General features: G+C 35.0%; 2 protein-coding genes across 2 annotated transcripts; both read left to right on the top strand.

Moving 5' to 3' along the window:
- The first annotated feature begins 3,026 nt into the window (after positions 1-3,026).
- Positions 3,027-11,076, top strand: LOC145224104 (uncharacterized). The gene is made up of 19 exons (XM_080090537.1): positions 3,027-3,104; positions 3,179-3,348; positions 4,157-5,004; positions 5,228-5,293; positions 5,564-5,614; positions 5,688-5,753; positions 5,836-5,901; positions 6,086-6,151; positions 6,214-6,279; positions 6,514-6,567; positions 7,388-7,438; positions 7,580-7,743; positions 8,110-8,245; positions 8,401-8,483; positions 8,960-9,155; positions 9,729-9,866; positions 9,938-10,093; positions 10,254-10,398; positions 10,564-11,076. Exons 1-19 carry the CDS (start codon positions 3,075-3,077, stop codon positions 10,676-10,678), a joined length of 2,667 nt encoding a protein of 888 aa, XP_079946663.1. The 5' UTR covers positions 3,027-3,074; the 3' UTR covers positions 10,679-11,076.
- LOC145222434 (uncharacterized) lies at positions 10,807-17,869 on the top strand. The gene is made up of 8 exons (XM_080088553.1): positions 10,807-10,824; positions 11,304-11,367; positions 11,654-11,739; positions 12,488-12,680; positions 12,828-12,920; positions 16,413-16,571; positions 16,707-16,849; positions 17,357-17,869. Exons 1-8 carry the CDS (start codon positions 10,807-10,809, stop codon positions 17,363-17,365), a joined length of 765 nt encoding a protein of 254 aa, XP_079944679.1. The 3' UTR covers positions 17,366-17,869.
- The last annotated feature ends 1,151 nt before the right edge of the window (positions 17,870-19,020 follow it).

Below are 19,020 nucleotides of genomic sequence, written 5' to 3'. Positions count from 1 at the left end.
GCCTCTCAATTTCATACACGACCTGCTTGTAAATCAAATGTGCTTTGCTCTGTCTTGATACACTTGTAAACTGTGAACCAGGCGTTTGAAATGTACACAGGCAACGCAACGGTTTTATGTAAGGCCGTCTGCGTAACCCGAGCTTCCTAAAATAAACCCAACTCGACTCACAATGGTATGTAGCCCATTGTTTCCCTTGAGAGTGAAACACATATTGTTAAACAACTGCGCTAGTAGATATTCAACGATAGTCGAGCAAAACGAACGTTGCAAAATGCTACATCAAAGAAGCAGCAATCGTATTTAAGTTTTAAAACAACAACATTGCATCTTTCGATTCGGGTGGCATTTTTAAAGCGTTTTAACATGTAAAGTTTGTGACGAAGTTGAACAATTTATTTGTTCATCATGTTTTATCAACCATTCTTTATTTTTTAAATATTAAATGTTGTTTGCCATCATATTGCCACGATTTTTCTGCAGTCATGTGAAAAATATACGTGCCGTATGATGTCTGTGTGGGAACTACGGTTAAGCGGTAGAGCTACTAACACCATAACCCACACGACACCCAAAGTCGATTTGGTTATATCTCCAAAAATGCTTACGGTTAGGGCTATTAGGGTCGGGGTAAGGTATTAGCACTTAAAATTCAATAAAACTAACCCAAAAAATTAGTTACTAAAGTAAAAAATTTAAAAACTTATTTCCCAACCCAACCCATTTATAGCCGCTAAATGAAAAATTCAGCTCTTTACGCCCCCTAATCGACTTTGGGTGTCGTGTGGGTTATGGTGTTAGTAGCTCTACCACGGTAAGCAGGCTTTCGGAAAGGGGAATCACCATTATTAAATCCACATGCGGGAAAACATAAAGGTTTTAAATTTTTACCTACAGTTTACTATTACATGCGGTGATCTATGTAATGACATACTTTATTACCTGAAACTAGCTGATAATACAGTTAACCTACAGTTTGTACTTCAAAACCAAAAACGCAGATGTCGCTGTTATAGCTCAAATGCGAAAAACCGCTGGCTATAAAAAGGAGGTTAGCTTGAAACTATGCTGGACAAAAAGCTTGTAAACAAGAAAAGTGAGCATAAATATTGCATTAAGTGGTTTATTCTTGTAGTTTTTTTACTGAAAATTAGTGCTTTTGGGAGGCAGTAAAACATTAATACTGAATGTGGACTATGGGTATGTTTTAAAGCAGGTAAAGCAACCAATGTTAGACAAATCATGGTTGGCCGAAAAGATATTTTTTCAGGGTGCCATCTGAAATTGAAAGCCTGCTTAGCCCACTCATAGCCAGCGCTAAGCTCATGCAAAGCCTGCTTGGCAAACTCAACGCTAAAAGCCCTAAACATGTGCACTTTTCAAAAGTAAAAAGTTTTAGTCAAAGCATATTGATTAGCAGGCTAAGCATTTGGTAAGCCGGCTTAGTGGGCTCACAGTTTTAGAAGGTATTTTTTCATGGCATGCAAAGCAAATTGCGAGTTCACATATTTTTGATAAAACTATTACATTGCGGTATTTAGTCAGGTATGATGAAATAGTTTTAAAAACACAGCCTAGCATGTATCTATCTGATTGGTATTCAAATTAGATGGCACAAACCTCAATTATACTCCAAAATATTGGCAAAATCATCACCATTTTGACATATCAAGTAAAACAGCATGTGGTATTTAAAAGTTTGCTGACCTTTGTCTTAGATGATGACCACAAAGCCTTTTGATTCCCTGTGTGAATACTTTTTGTTATTTTTATACTTATAAAAAAATAAACTATACTTTATTAACCTAAATACAGGAATGCGCACTTAAATAATAACACAAAGTGAACTTGTTAAAATCATAACACAAAAGCCCTTAGCTGCAAAAAGTTATCTCTACACACAGTGAATTTTGTCTTAATATTATCATGGATGAATCAAAAACCGAAAAGAAAAAAAATGCATTGCCCCAAGACAGGTAATAAACCTGAAAATTAAACTATATAGCACAATATGCCATGTTTATTTTGTATATGGCTTGAAGCAAAACAAACAATTCAACAAATGTAAATGACATATTTGTGTAATAACTTACCAGTCATGCATATTGATTTATGTTTGTTGCCTTCCAAATTACAACAAGGTGTGAAGGTTGCTTTAGGTAAGGATTGGTGAATTGCATGTTTTTTAATCACACTGCTTAAACATTTAATTGTTATGATTGGTAAACATATTCAATATGATTTGTTTATGCAGTGTTTTTTAACCTTCAATAGGTCTTTGGCTGCCCTTTCCACAAACCAATGATATATACCAAAAACAATAATGTCTCATGCTGCCCAACAAGTCTGAAGATAATGTAGAAAGGTAACATTTCCTGATTTGGGTTATTTTTTTACCAACTTCCAATAACATGTTTTCTAAAATTTATGAGCTAATGTTTTATTTGCTTACAAAAATTGGAAGCAGTATTTAATGTTTTTTTTTTGTTATTTTACTGTTATCGTGTTTTGTTTTGTTATTTTACAAATTTAGTTTATTGTCAGGATAAAAGTGATGAATAATCCTTTGTTTGCAAGCTTGCAGCTTTACACTAATCAATGTCAAAGATGAAAACATTGCATGTAAATGAGACAGTGCCTACATGCAACCACCTTGCACTATCTGGGCATCTCGTTTGCAGAATTAAGAAATAACTTTGTGATGTCTGGAGGGTATTTGTTTAAGTTTAATGTTTTGTCAACAATGCTAAGCGGATACAGTGCAACGCAGAGCTTTATATGGCTCAAGCAAACCAATCAATGTTTAACTAGGTAGTGATTAAGTAGATGGCAAAGTTTGAAAAAAAGGGTAGGTCCAGTGCAAGTTAAATATGACAGAGTACCAAAAAACCTTTTTAGCAGTAGGTTTGTATTAGTTAATTCCTAATGTAGCAGAAAATATCTAGTGTTAAAAGCAATGTCAAAATAACTTTTTTTAAATTCTAATATTTGCTATGTTTTAGTCATTTATATTCCTTTTAGTGCATTTGCTTTATATTGCATTCATTATGGTAACTTAAAACAGTAAAAATAAAATGGCCCAGGCATCAGATTTGGTTGGTAAGGTAAGTGATTTAAAAAAAAGTATGTTTGTGTAATTTCATGTTTATACTGCAGTTTAAAAGTTACTTCTTTTTAGTTGGAGGAATACAGTGCTGGCCATATCTCATGCGATGCTTTAAACAGTGTAATTGGGCAAGGCGGCTTTGGGACAGTTTTACTAGGAAAGCATGCGAAAGTCGGTCATGTTGCCATAAAGTGCTTCAATGTGGCTGGCGGTGAACATGAACAAGTTATGGTTGAACAATCGTAAGTGTAACTAATTAATAAATTTCAAAGAATGTTTACAACGGTAATTGTGGTTCTGATAAAGCTAACTGCTGCACATTACCTTTTCAACCAGATTTTTGAAGACAGTTTAACATAAATAAATAAAATTGGAATGACTTACACAGGGTTTTTTTAAGGTTTGGTTTGGGTGACCGCTAAGTAGTTTTAAGAGACCGCAAGTGTTTCATTTAAATACCAAAAAATAGCCATATTTGCTTAAACGAATTATTTATTAGGCTACTGGCAGTGCACAAATCACAGAACAAATTATCGACAAGACATAGCGAGAAACAACCATTACTTTTCTACTGTAGTTGCAAGTCCAAATTTTGGGAAACCGCTGGAGAAATTTGGGGTACCGTTTCGGTCCCCCAAAACACCTTAAAAAAACACTGGACTTACACATCAATTGTTTAATGCAAGTGTGGTCAACTTGTCAGTAGTGTTTGTTGGCAACATTTAGATTTGAATTGCACTTCTTTCTAATGTCACTATTTTGGGATGTAAAATGCAAGTAACAGAACTTTTCAATCCATCATAACACAATAAAAAAGTAACTTTCAAGTCAGCTGTTTAAAATATCTAATTGTATGAATTGTACTTTCTTATTAATAAATACAGTTCTTACAAACATACATTTGGATGCAATTGACCAGTCGAAACTGGAGGACTGAATTGTTAATCACCATTGCAATTCAGAACAAAAACATTTAACTTTTGTGGCTTGTTTCTTTCGTATTATTCGATAGTTGAGAACGTAACATTAGTGATGTTTTTGTTGTTGCAGGATCAGACATGAGTTTGACATGCTTATTCAGTCCAGCCATGAAAACATAGTTTATGTTTATGGCTTTACCAAATGGACTGCCTCAATGGGTATTGTTATGCAATACTACGAAGGTGGTAACATGAGCTCTTTGCTTCTCAATCCAACCATCAAAATTGGGCGATCCCTGTCACTCCGACTCGCAACTGAAATTGCAACCGCTGTTGCATACATCCATAACTGCGGAAGCCAAAAGCGAATGCTTCATGGAGATTTGAAACCTGAAAACATACTCCTAACAGCAGATTTACACTGCAAAATTGGCGATTTTGGTTGCGCCAAAACTGCCAACTACACTGGTTCAGCTACTCCCACTCAAGAAGTACCCGAAAAACAATTCCTAACAGTGTATTATGCAGCCCCCGAAAAGCTTCTACACAATGCTGCACCCAAAAAGGAACAGGACACCTACAGTTGTGGCTTTATTTACCACATGATTCTGTTCAGTGTGGTTCCGTATTCCATTTCTTATCGCCTTCAAGATTTTTTGCCATTGTTGGCAAACGGGATGCGACCTAACTGTGATGCAATCCAGGATTTGAAGGACTCTTGCAGCACCAACGACAAAGCCATAGTCGAAAAGCTCGATAAAGTGATGCGAGACTGCTGGCAACAAGATGCTTTGGATCGCCCTGATATGCTGAATGTTCGAGATGAACTTCAACAACATCTTGCCACACAAGATCCTGTAGTGATTTCACAACAAGTCACTGATGCTGTTTCAAACATGCGTATTAGGCATCCTTCTAACATCTATAAACCAACGGTTCCACTTCACCAGTTCAGCACTCGGACGTGGAAGTTTCCATGTAGGTCACATTGGCTGAAAATTAAATTATTTGACAAAAATGTGGCAAAATTAAACACAGCTTTCCGCTAGATTTTTACCCACTTTTACAATCAGCAGACGTTTTGTGCATTTAGCAACAATAAATGTGTTAGTTACTTAGTGGTGATAGATTTATTATCTTTGATGTTAGTTTGAAACTGAAATGCTACATTGTAAACAAAATGTTATTTTTAATTTCACAGACCCACAGAATGAAGTGACTGCAGATCCACCTAACATCACTCAACCAGAGTCAACTGTGATGCAAAGTATTTCATATTTTACTTTTTACCCAAAATCTAATTAACAACAAAAAAGTTTGCACCAAAACCAGTTGCAGTTCAATTATACTTCCATCAAGATAAAATCCATCGAGATGAAACGTTTGTTTTGCTAACTTCCAACAAAATAATATTTTATAACCCAAAATGAAAAAAAGTGTTTATTGGATTTTTTGTAACCTGTATAATTTGTATATTCAATGTTTTGAACGTTTATAACCTAAATTTTAATAAATTTATTTTTTGTGCACTTTTAAGCAGATGAAGGTCAACTAAATGCTACCCAGCCAAAGTGCATCAATGACAAAGGTACTTTTGTGATGTGAAGCCATCCATTTGTAGAAATTATTGAGTTCCTAAATTTGCTCTTAAATATACCCAGATCCAAGTGCTGAAGCAAGTGCAAGTGAGTCAAATCCCACCGAGCCACCATCCATTGAAATCCAAGGTATACTTAGAATTTAAACACTAATAACCGCTTTGTAGAAAGTGATGTTTAGAAATTCTGTTGCCAATGTGTATATCTGCAGCTCCTATTGTTGAAGCAAGTGGAAGTCCATTAAATCTCACCCAGTCAAGTTCTGTTGAGATTACATGTATGTTTGTTGTACTTATCTTGTAAAAGGTATCTCCAAATTTTATCTTAAGTTGAGTTGAGTTTTTTTTTTGAGTTGAAGCTATGTGTTCTTTCATCAAGCGAAATAAACTTAACTCAATTGGTGGAAAAATGGTAGACGCACTGCAGTTGCACCTTAATATTTAAATATTTAATACTTTTAGCTTCCATCACTGAAGCAAGTACTAGTCAATTGAATCTTACTCAGCCTAAATCTGTTGAGATTAAAGGTATTTTGTTTTAATTTAAAACCCAGCAGAGAATTGATTCTAAAAAAGTTTTTATCACACAGGTCCAATTGCTGAAGCAAGTCCAAGTGAATTGAATCTTACCCAGGAAAGATCAATTGAAATTTTAGGTAATTTACTATGCTAAACTTTATGTATTTGGTGAATGTAATGTTTTATAAATTGCACTTTCCAATTTTACATTCACTTAATCAATAAGTGCTAATTGTTTGAAAACTTTAAAAAAGTGGATTTTATACTGAATCCCAAACTGTTGCATATTTTTAACAAAAGATATTAAATATTATTCTGTTTCATCTGCTAAATGCTTTGAAATGTGTAATTTACACTACTTATGTGTACAGCTCCCCCAAATGAGGAAAATAACAACAGGTTGAACGTTACACAGCCAATTCAAGGTAACTTGTTTTATACAATCATAAACATTAATTAATTCAAACCAATGGTCAGAATATATTCATGTAACATGAACCCTTTTCTGTTGGTAATGTAGCATTTATGGTAATGCAAACACTACCTGTCACGTTCATAAGATTTGTGAACCAAGCTAATATTGACTTGTTTGTTCACTGTTAATCCAAAGTGTCGCCTTGTACCTGTTTGCTGTGTCTTGTAGTAATTATTAACTATGCCCTATCACACTAAATTGTTTGTCTTGTTACCCACTTAAACTTTAACACAGTGGTTCCCAACCAGGGCCCATGGCCCCCCAGGGGGGCCACAAGCTGTGTTCCGGGGGCTACGGGTGTAGATTCACCAGAAACACCCACTAAAAGCCATTGTCTTTTAAACTTTATTCCCTAATTCAATCGACTATTTCACATACTATTTGTCTAAATTAAGGTTTATCACTATTATTGGTTCTTGTTTACTCTATCCGACCTGTTTAAAGCCAAAATTAGTACCGAATTCCAACACGAGATTGCCATTTACATTTTTTAAGGGGGGCACAGGTCCTACAGCTTTACTTGAAGGGGGCCACGAGGCCAAAAAGTTACTTTTGAGGGTCCACGGTCCACAAAAGGTTGAGAACCACTGCCTTAACAGTTAGTTCGGCAAAGAATAGGACCTTCCACATTTTTATTCTGATGCCAGTTTTATTCTTTTTCATTAAATTTTTTTTCCACACACATATTCTGATTTTTATACTGTCCTCCTAACTCAACAAATCATCTAGATGTTAAAAAAGCATGTAACTTTCACTTTTACCCATTGCAGAGGAGACTGCTGTTGAAAGTTACGTTCCCCAGCTAAACCGCTCACGAAAAGGTATGAAATATTACCTTTATTTATCCTATGTCAGGTAACGTATACACTGAATAATGCTGAGATGTTAAATTTTAAATTTAGTTTTATTAACTTAATGCATTAAAACCAGTACAATTTGCTAACAACTATCATTTTGTGAAGCACGGACGGTTGATCGAGGAAACACAGTGCGCAGACGTAAACCCGGTGGTAAAAATGCTGCAAGTGTCTCTGAATATCGAGGCACAACAGACAATCGACACAAAGTCCTGCAACCAACAATAAGTGCTCCATTGCTTGGTTCCCAACAAAGGAGAGAGAGTCAGGTAAACAAAAACTGAAACTTTTTCATTAATGCAATGCAAATTTTGCTGTCACAATTTCAGTGTACAATTTTTAAATGTAAAGCAAGTCTGCCAAACCTGTCGTCATGAATACAAGTTTCCACCGCCATGCGAATGTGTATTAAAATATATGTACTAGCAGCTGGGTGCTGAAACAACTTTTCAAAAGACAGATATGGTCCAGAAAGAACCTTTTTTTTTCAATTACCAACTAAGCAGGCAAAGGCATGACTTTTGGGTTTGCTCGGTAAATGTTAAAAGTGTTAGTAAAATAAAATCTGTCACGCAGCTGGCAGTGCAAATTGGTTGTTCTCTGTATTTTCTACTGTCTTACACTTAATTATGCAGAGCACACCAATGAAAGTTGTTCAAGCTTTTCGCCGATCATCAAAATCAACTGGCAGCACCAAGCACAATTTCTTGCACAGCTTTGTCCACAACTGGAGAACCAAACTATCTGTTCCCCGTCTTTCAGAAAGTCCTGGTATGTTTTAACATTGGGCGAAACTCTATAGTGCAGCTTAAACACGTTTAGTCATGATCTACCAAACCCTTCTATTTATTAATGTTTTAATGTTGCTGAGCTATTTTTGGCGTGGTGATGGCAAAATGAAATGCTTTACATAGAATTTTTCACAGGTTTTCTTGTGATTGGTGGTGAGGGATCTCTGTGTGATGTTGTTCGCTATGACATTTCCACCAATCTGTGTCGTCCTCTGCAGGTCAGTAAAGTTCTTATTTATGGGAGAAAATCGCTTTAACTGGAGGTTTCTCTAGGTCAACATATACATATTGTGTAATACAAAGAGGTTTTGCATATCTGAGCAACAACTTAGGAACACTATACACGGACTTAAAAAGTAATTTAATCATAAACATTACTGCCAAAGTATTGTTGTATATAGAATACATCGTTCAGTCGTTTCGACAATCTCTGTTGTCATCATCAGCCCAGGTACCTTGGCAGTAATGTTTATGATTAAATGAGCAACAACTATTTATCACATTTAAATGTTGCTTGATTTTTGTAAGTGCAACGTTAAGTTTTATGTTATTGATTTTAAAGATGCAATTCGGTCATCAAATTTTATCAGTTTGTTTAGGCCTGAAAATCTCGGATTGTTGTAGTATTTGTACCTGAGAAAGAAACAACAACAACAAAAAAACTTTTTTATCAACAATATTTATATCCAAACAGGTGCTACCAACAGAAAGATGTTGCGCAGCTTCAGTGAAAGTTGGAGGTAAAGTTTACACTGTTGGAGGCGGTCCTGATGTTTGGCACAACTATCACAAAAGTGGTGAAATGATCGATATGACTGAACAAAATGGCTGGATTACATTGCCCAATATGACTGAGGCACGTGGATATCATGCAGCAGTGGTTGTGGCAGGTTAGAGAAAGTCAATATCTTTTTATAATCACAGTATGCCAGGCCTATTAAAGGCATCATACCCTATCAGTCGGTCTCCAAGCATTCACCACCATATGACAAGGCGTAGACTAGAAAAATCTAGCCTGCGTTGGGATTTAAACCTACAACAGGAGTCTTTGCACTCTACCAACTAAGCTACATAGGCTCGGTAGAGAACCCGCAGAAAGTCGAATCACAAGCACCATTGCCTGCCTTTTATGCTGCACATGCCCACTTCATAGTACGGAATTGCCAGAATGACCAGTATCAGTTGAGATGAACATAAATTCATAACTATATTTTGAAAACATATAACTTTTGCCTTACCTCTGTCTAAAGCAGTGATTGCCAGATTCATAAACTTTTTAGATGACAAATTGCATTACCTTGGCGAGCTTACTTATTTTTATCACAATTAGAATAGTCCTGGTGGAACAATAACTACCATATCTTATCTTTTCAGGATAATAACACGCTTTGTCAAAGCATAATCATGTAAAAGATTGTACAGTACATTTAAACTAACTATACTTTTTGTTGCATATTTTGCAGATCACATATACGTCACAGGCGGCTACAATGGAACAAGCTTGTCCAGCTGTGAAAAGTTTGACATCTACAATCAAAAATGGACAAGGATAAAGGACATGATAAATGCCAGAGATGAACATGGAACTGTCGCTTACAATGGTTTGCTTTAATGCTTTATCTGATAAGAAAAGCTTGTATAGCCTTTCAACTTATTTTTGCCACTTTTTTAGGTTCACTATATTGCATTGGTGGCAACAATGGCTCTCGCTTATCGTTGTGTGAGCGTTTCGATGTGAAGCTGGAAAAATGGACTGAGATTGCACCTCTTAATGAGCCCCGACACAGTCTAGCATGTGTTGTGTTGGATGGCTTCATTTATGTCATTGGTAAGTAACAATATACCATAAATAAACATTGTTTTAGTACTATAGAACCCTATTATGCGTAGATTCTCAAATATAATTGCCTGCATTTTAGTTTTATGTGATTCATGTTAACTTTTTCTTGTAACTCTGGATATCTTTAAATACTTTGGCTGTTGACCAGGTGGATGTGGAGACAACGGTCACCTGTCCTCGGTGGAAAGGTACTGCCCGAAAGCAAACAAATGGGAGACAGTTGCATCACTTTGTGTTGCCAGGAGCCGACCATGTGCTTGTGTTGTTCAAGACAAGATTTTTGTTATTGGAGGGTAAGATCACTAAACTGCAAGTGCAAAAATGGAGCATAATTAAAACTCATTATATCTACTAAATTGTATTTATTGAGTCTATTTACTGTACTAGTTTTCTATCATAAGACTAAATGCACTAACCCCTAATGTCACACAAATGAATGTTTTATTTTTGTTTTTCAGCTACAATGGAGGCATGTTGAAGTCAGTGGAAGTTTATGACCAAACTGAAAATCATTGGGCTGTTTCGTTTGAAACAGACAAACCTTATGGTGGCTCAACAGTAGTTCCTATGTAAAAATACAAAATTGCTCTTATTTTTTTTTCTTTACTATGCTTGAAAGGTTAAACATATATAATGCTAAAATGTTTAGACATATAAATTATACTAAAAAGCTTAATATAAAGTCATATATATCTAGGGTTATGGAATATCCCAGTCATGTTCAGAACTCTGGCATAAAATCTCTGTCCGGAAATAAATGATATAACCTACTTTTGAAGATGAGCATAAGAATCTTTTAAAGTAGAAACATATTAAAGTCTTAAATCTCTCGCTATCGATACACATGTTTTCCACATTGCCTGGTTGCTGTTGGACATTTGTGTGTGTGTTTTTTTGTGTGTGCATTTGCTTTTATATCATACCGTCTTGCTGGCATTCAAATAAAAATGTTTTTCTGTTTCAAAAGTGAAGTTTAGGGGATTCTGATTTGTGCATGTATTGCGTTTGGTGACTGAGGTCAAATTTGTTAACAACAGCGGAAGTAGTAATAAGGTTTTAAATAGTGTCAAGTACAGAAACCAGCAAGCAATACAATTGTTACAAGATTTTGAAACCAAACCTTCTGGTCAATAGCTAAACTAATTAGTTCAAAAATAACAAAATATGTGTCTGTGGTTATCTTTGATTCTTTTTGCAGAATTTGGTGAAAAACAATTTGGTGTGTTCCAACTTTCTTGAGCAAAACTCGTCTGACCCTACAGGTAAACATCTTTTTAACGAGCAATCAAAATATGGAACATGTGCAATACACAAATCTGTAGCTTATGTTAAGCCCTAATATGTTCTGATCAAAATGGATTGGTGGATGCAATAACAACCAAAAAAAAACTATGATATGGCCAAGAATAAAAAACAATTTAAACAAAAATAATATGTTTCAATTTTTTCTGAATTTACATGATAAATAACAGTAACTACGTTTTTACTATTTTGTGACAACAGTATTGGTTAAGGAACAAAAAATACTTTGTTTGTTTAAATGTACAGACAAACTTCTTATTGTTGGTGGTGAGAGTTCTCCCAAAGATTGTGTAGTTTATGACGTGAACACAAAGCAAGCCACTCTATATCCTGTAAGTCTATGTAGGTTAAAATAGACTGTCAATCTGTTTAGGAACTTCTGGTTTAGAATCTACTTTAGTATTTTGCAGTCTTGGCAAGATATGTTTGAATCAAAATTTTCAAGTTTATTGCAAACTATAGTTTTAATATTTAGCACATAACATAAAAGGATGGCTTTAAAAAGGCTCTATTTTAACACCTAAAGTTGTTTAAAATTTGTTGGCATAATAGATTTTTTCTTTTGTTGGCATAATAGATTTTGTGAGAATATGATGTTTATACACTACCTTTGTTAACCCAAGTTGAAAAGAAAAGTTTATTGGCAAACAAATATTCTGTTGCAGTTTTCATAAAATGGAATTCAAATGACTTTATTATATTCTAAGTTTCATCCAGTGGTGGGATTCAGCTGGTTTCCACCGGTTCTACAGAACCGTCTCACCAAATTTTATGAGATCAGCGAACCGGTTAGCATTACTGGATACACTGTCAATGGACTTTTTGTAACAGAACCGACTGAAAAATATTACTTTTGTGATAGAACCGGCTGACAAAAAAATTGAAATCCCATCACTGGTTTCATTTCTTTTTCCTATTTAACCCTGAAAGTTGTTTACCACTGTTTACCACCAAAAGTCACCTTGTGCAAAATCTGTTATTTCTATTTGCAACAAACAAGTAAATCTGCATTATGTACTTTTTGTTGGTGTTTCTAATACACAAAACCATTATTGAATTAAACAGCTTTTACTTTTGTAGAAACTTAATGAGAAAAGGGTAAGTACAACCTTAGTGCAAGTTGGAAGTAAAGTTTATGTGCTGGGAGGAGGATATGCTGGTCATAAGCCAAACAAAATTTGTGAAATGTTGAACTTGAATAAACCAATAAAATGGAAACTTCTGGCAAGTATGTTAACAGCTCGTCAGGATTGTTCATCAAGTTATTTTGAAGGTAACTATCATTTCAATTAAAAGGTGGGACTCAAAACAGTGTACTTAAAAACTTTGAAAGGTTTTATATTAGATTTTTTACTGCTTCAATTTTGCAGATTATATTTATGTCACTGGTGGTTAGAATGCTAAAAAATTAAATTATCAGATTGTGAAAAGTTTGACATCCACAACAAGAAGTGGTCAAAGATAAAGAATATGATACATGCCAGAGATGAACATGGAACTGTTGTTTGCAATGGTAAATCATCTTTATTTGTAATGTGTGTTTTTTGTTCTAGTGATAGTTTTTATTTAGGGATCTAAAAACTATATGCCTTATTTGGAAAAAAGTCTGTTATTTTGTCCTATACCTAGATTTGTTGTTTAAAACCATATTTTACTGGTTGCGATCCCTTCTTCTTGCAATGTTTTCATGTAATTTTTTACACATTAAATATTTCTTGTTAATTTGTGTGCTTTTAATAAAGCACTTTGTTGCACCTTGGTATTGATTATCCTGTGCTCTTGTACTTTGCAAATGGTCGAATTTCAGTAGCACAACAAAGACTTTTATTCTGCAGTATGCAATGTAATGTGCTGCAGCGTGTGCAAAGCTGACTCCGGTTAATAACTGAGCATAGCACAGACTTAAGTATCTACTTCACGAGTTTTATTACAAGCAACATAACAAACAGACGAACACAGATAACTTACTTTTACAAGTTCAATGTAACATCAAGTTGACGAGCGATTCGTACATTAAGCGAATAATGACAGAATATAATATTCGCACTTTGACCAGAATGAGACTTGGAATTATAATCGGAATTAGAATTAGAATCGGAATTAGAATCAGAATGAATCTCAATGTTTGTGGTCCGATATTTATACTCAAAAAATTCGATAGCGATCTTGATTGAACAACAGATGATGAAACCCGAGAGATAAGAAATTGGACACATGGGGATTAGAAATCAATGTACCAAAGTCATTACGCTTGATTAACTCAAGGTTAATAGGGTCGACGAAAAGGGAAAAAATATAAATTACAAAACGCAATCTCGAGAAAAGAACAGATGTTTGCTGATTAATCCGGAGAGACCACGTGATTTGAACACGTGATTTGATGCAGAACTTCCCTCGTCGAAGAATGTTTTCCGTTAATTTGCCGGATGTGTTTTACGCTGTTCCAACTCCCGGTCGAATCTCCGTTGTTCACCTTGTTTTGTCTGAAAAATCTTACAAACCGCTTTGTTGAAGGCCCCTAACTAACTAAGCCCTAACAAAAACATCTAACATTTAAGGGATACAATGACATTTTTAATATAAGAGGGACATAGAAACGTATTGGATATTTCTTTACAACCTTTAATCCCACATGACACAACATCTAGGATTTATATAACAATGATAATTGATTTGCATTTCGTCACGTGTCTATAGTTTCGAATTCTGTAAGAGAAAATCAACCGAGTCTTAGTACTTTGCAGATTTAAGGTTTTTTTACGGGTTTTTTTTAGGCGTGGGCTCTTGTGATTGGCTTGTAAAAATTGGCAAATGGCTTGGCCACTGCTTTGGACACGCGACGCTATTATAAGTGGTTGTGCATGCGTTTCGCGGTCAAGTCGCTTGTTGTGTGTCACCAATGCGAAAAGAACTCGGTAGGTAAACTCTTGACAAGTTTTTTTGGGGATATTTTGCGCCTACCGTTCAAATGCTAGGTGTTTTATTTACAGCCTGCGATAGGACTGTTTTGCATTGAGGCGTTCGTAGCGCCTAGCGACTTATTGTTTGTTGGAACACGAGATGAAAACTCGTCCGCTCAAGGAGCGTGGTTGCGTTATTAGAACGCGTCCGCAATAAAATGCGGTGCCCAAAAGCGTCTGCTATCACCTGTTTTACCGTTTTTTAAACTTCTGCTTTATTTCCGTTCGACACGTTGATCAATTAATCAATAAAAAGTGTATTATCGTTTTGGGACGGTGGACAATAAGCAAATCTAAAATCATTTTTATAGTCTGTCCTTAATATTACGACATATAACATCAAAGGTGCATTGCCATGTCCGATAAATTTTCATGTCAATTTTTTAGCCATATCCGTATAATTCAGGTCATATCCGATATAATTCATATCAGTTTAGGATATTTCATGTCAGTTATAATTCATGTCAGTAAACTTATCCGCGTCCGGCGGGGTTTCAAAATCAATAAATCGAATCTCTTACCTTTTATTAGTATTTCGTCCTTCGTAGCCGTACTAGCATAGGCCTACTAGACATTTCGTATCACTATAATTCAACTCCAATAAGATTCTCATTCTGAAATTCAAAACGTTAAAGCTGCCACGACGTTGCGGCGCTAATAGTTAGTGAAGCAGACTGACCTGTCAATTATTGGAGAACGGGTCAAACTAGAAATTATGCTCGTGCAAGAATGAAAACGAACTATAAAACAATCTACACCCTATGTTGTCAAGGACCTTGTATCGTTCTGCGGGTTTGTGAAAATGATGAGATACGTGGTTGCCTTGTTTAAAATACAGCGCCCGCAAGCTGTATACCTCAGTGAGTCGAGGATTTCTACGTTAAATCAGACACGTAGATTATTCTACAATCGTATCAAACGTACCCTTTACATATTTCTTAGTAAAAGTTAGAGTTAATGACACGGTACAGTAGTTTTTCACCAGTAGATTAGCAAGTGCAAGGCAAGTGGCGTGAAATATATGCTGTAACATAACCCCATAAGTAAGTGATCAGGCGTTAAACTTAAATGCATAAACATAACGTATCGTTAGGCGTGACTTAGTAACATAAAATGTACACAACAAAGTAAAACTTAAACTTACCGAATTAGCCTTGAATTTTGTACTTTTCTTTGGCCTTCAATCTTGAATAGAATAAGATGCAGCCTTGTTGGCTAAAACTCCTGAAAAACTTACTTGACATGATTAACAGAGTTAGAACTATGCTTAGTTGATACGCTATTGCTTCAGTTGCTTTCATATTTGACAGTTAATTTCTCAGAAAGGTTACTTTTTAAAAATGACTATGCGCAGTTACTTTTTCAGAAGGTTTAAAAGTTGCGTGTTCGTTATTATCACGTCGGGGTCACCAATTTGCAGCGTGTGCAAAGCTGACTCCGGTTAATAACTGAGCATAGCACAGACTTAAGTATCTACTTCACGAGTTTTATTACAAGCAACATAACAAACAGACGAACACAGATAACTTACTTTTACAAGTTCAACGTAACATCAAGTTTGACGAGCGACGAGCGACATTAAGCGAATAATGACAGAATATAATATTCGCACTTTGACCAGAATGAGACTTGGAATTATAAACGGAATTAGAATTAGAATCGGAATTAGAATCAGAATGAATCTCAATGTTTGTGGTCCGATATTTACACTCAAAAAATTCGATAGCGATCTTGATTGAACAACAGATGATGAAACCCGAGAGATAAGAATTTGGACACACGGGGATTAGAAATCAATGTACCAAAGTCATTACGCTTGATTAACTCAAGGTTAATAGGGTCGACGAAAAGGGAAAAAATATAAATTACAAAACGCAATCTCGAGAAAAGAACAGATGTTTGCTGATTAATCCGGAGAGACCACGTGATTTGAACACGTGATTTGATGCAGAGCAATAGCAATCAGTTCACCAAACAAAATTGTATTTCCTTGTCAATATGTCCGCGTTACAACTCAAAATAAGCTTGCATAAATATCATTGCAGGGTTTATTTATTGCATTGGAGGTGCTGATGACAGCAAGACATTGTCTTCATGTGAATGTTATGATGTGAAGAGTGATGTATGGAATGAGATTGCACCTCTGAATCAAGCAAGATTTGGTTCAGCATGTGTTGTATTGAATAGAAACATCTATGCAATAGGTAATAGTTGTTGGTTGTATAAAGTTTGTGTTTTATTTGGCGTTTGTAATGCTCAATACAAGCTGCTTCTTTATTGTGACTTAAATGGTAATATTCTCCTACTAATAGCACTTTCCACATTCACTATTGTAACAGGTGGATATGTGAATGACCAATACCTGTCAACTGTTGAGCGATTTAATCGTGTAATTGGCAAATGGGAAAATATTGCATCACTTCAACATGCTCGCTACTATTCATCTGCATGTGTGGTTGTCAACAAAAAATGTTATTGTAGGGTAAGATCGGACCTAAATAACACTGAAAATAATAATAAACTGTATTCGCATGCACATAAACTTTCTATGATCCACAATTGACAGACAATTCAATTGAGCTGCACAATTATCTGGATTTTATGAAGAAATCATGATAATAATCTATATATTCAACACCCAATGGGGGTTCATATTGCTCTACTGACAGATTTTATGCATGACAAGTAAACAATCACAGCTAGTTATGATAGGCATAGTTTTGATGCTTTATATTGTGGAGTTTTGGTGAAATAAATTTGTGTTGCCCAGTCTAAAACACTAAATTTTCCAGTGTAAAACTATGAAATGAAAGTATTTTTGTACAGTATCATTAAAAACAATATAGTGTGAGTGATCATTTCATATTTGTTGGGAACGTTTGTGGGTCAGTGAAAAAGTTTGTTTAGGTTTCTGCTGGTGTGGAAATGTTTACATTGTTTCCTTGATTTTTGTAATTTTCTTTGGTCTTAAGTGTAAATCTATTTTTAGGTACAATAGAAAAAAAAATTTGAAATCAGTTGAAGTTTACAACCCTACTTCAAATGTTTGGACGATTGCTTTTGTAACTAAGAAACCAGTTTACAAGTCAACAGTGGTAGCATTTTGAAGTTTAAATTCACTCTTTTTTCATTTATTATACCACTGTAGTTTTGTGTGGTTTGTATGTGTTTGCTTTAATTTTTATACGATTTGTAGCATTTATGATTTAATGTTGACTTTCTGATCTTACTGTCAGTGTGTATAATCAACTTTGCATTTTTTTCTGTTTTCAATAATGTGCTGCATATTTTTATACAAAGCTATCAGAGTCAACTCGTTTGTTGATTCCTTTTGAGCATATAAACCAGAGTAACATAAATTACAAATCTTTTAACTGCGCTTACGTCTGAATTTTGGTCAAATAAAAATGTTATTTTTGCGACTACAGCTTGGTGTTTGTACATTATGTGGGTAGCTACCACAAAGCGCTTTGTTATATCAATAAAAGTTGACTTGATACCATATTGGAGTTGATATTTAGCATGTAAACAAGTGAGTGGTTTTGACTATTTGGCATTAATGTCAACAGTTAAAACTGTAACCAAAGAAATAACTTCACTAATGTGGCAGAACTTGGAACCATATAAAGAATTATTTAATGCCATACAAAGTACAATACAAAGCAGCTTAGTAATAGGAGATTAGGGAATAGTCTTATTCAATTACAAACGCTTACCACAATAGCCTTAACCTTCGAAAAAGTCAGAAAAATGTGATTGGTCCCCAGAGGGTCCAATTTCGCAATGTATCAAGCTTAAATGTGAGTCTGTTACTTAACAGTTTGTAGTAGCTGGTAGTTGTTCAGCTAATTTGAGTTTAAACCTATCCATCCATTGTACCACAAGCAACTTTGCGCTTAAAATATATTTGAAACGAAATGATTTAAGTCAGAACTGCAAAAATAATATGAAAAGAGACTTTTTGTTGAAGGGGGTTTCCCATTTTGTGTGTGATTGGAATGTTGCCACTTGTCACGTATTTGCAAAAACATTGTTAAAGAATTGATGCGTTGAGGAGCAACATTATGCAATTACCGATGTTTTGCATAGTTGGAAAGTTCAAACCAAAAACAGCTAAATAGTAGCTAACAATGGTTGTCAATTTGAAAACTAGTAAAAGCGTAATTTTTCTTAACTGTACCAAGTTTGTGTTTCCTGATAAAGTAAATAAAGTTTGGTTTCAGTTTTAAGTGCCAGTTTAAAAGGAAGAATATTGAGTTTGTCATGTCTATCATAAGTTTTATCATAGGCAACCAGCATATTGGAGTCCAAGGTCAAGTTTACGGTTTTGTCATTTGTTCATTTAATGTTTTTGTTTTGATTTTGTTTGTCTGTAAAATGGTCTATGTGAATGTATTGTAACGTGTACATGGACTTATTTGTTGCATGATGTTTATTTTAATAAGCACAACAAAGCTAGCACTAAGAAAGACTGTCTATAAAAGGCATTTGTAACTTTTTTTATCTACATCTGATCTTTTACTTGTCACACAAAAAGTCATATCAGTGGCCGCTAACAACACCACAACATAGGAGACAGGCTTAGTGAGCATGTGCTGCTTGTGTTTTTGGAAAGAATGGCCTGAACAAGGAATTTATTCTCTGCCCAACATT

Source organism: Phallusia mammillata, chromosome 4, assembly GCF_965637545.1.
Source record: "Phallusia mammillata chromosome 4, kaPhaMamm4.hap1.1, whole genome shotgun sequence".
Lineage (NCBI taxonomy): Eukaryota > Metazoa > Chordata > Ascidiacea > Phlebobranchia > Ascidiidae > Phallusia > Phallusia mammillata.
Note: the sequence above shows the minus strand (reverse complement) of the source record. Positions and strands in the feature narration are given on the sequence as shown.

Coding starts and splice junctions, on each gene's coding strand:
- LOC145224104 (XM_080090537.1), top strand. CDS start 3,075: ATGGCCCAGGCATCAGATTTGGTTGGTAAG. Junction 5,615..5,687: donor AAAGTGCATCAATGACAAAG/GTACTTTTGTGA, acceptor AAATATACCCAG/ATCCAAGTGCTGAAGCAAGT. Junction 8,484..8,959: donor ATCTGTGTCGTCCTCTGCAG/GTCAGTAAAGTT, acceptor ATATCCAAACAG/GTGCTACCAACAGAAAGATG.
- LOC145222434 (XM_080088553.1), top strand. Junction 11,368..11,653: donor AAACTCGTCTGACCCTACAG/GTAAACATCTTT, acceptor TTAAATGTACAG/ACAAACTTCTTATTGTTGGT. Junction 11,740..12,487: donor AGCAAGCCACTCTATATCCT/GTAAGTCTATGT, acceptor TTACTTTTGTAG/AAACTTAATGAGAAAAGGGT.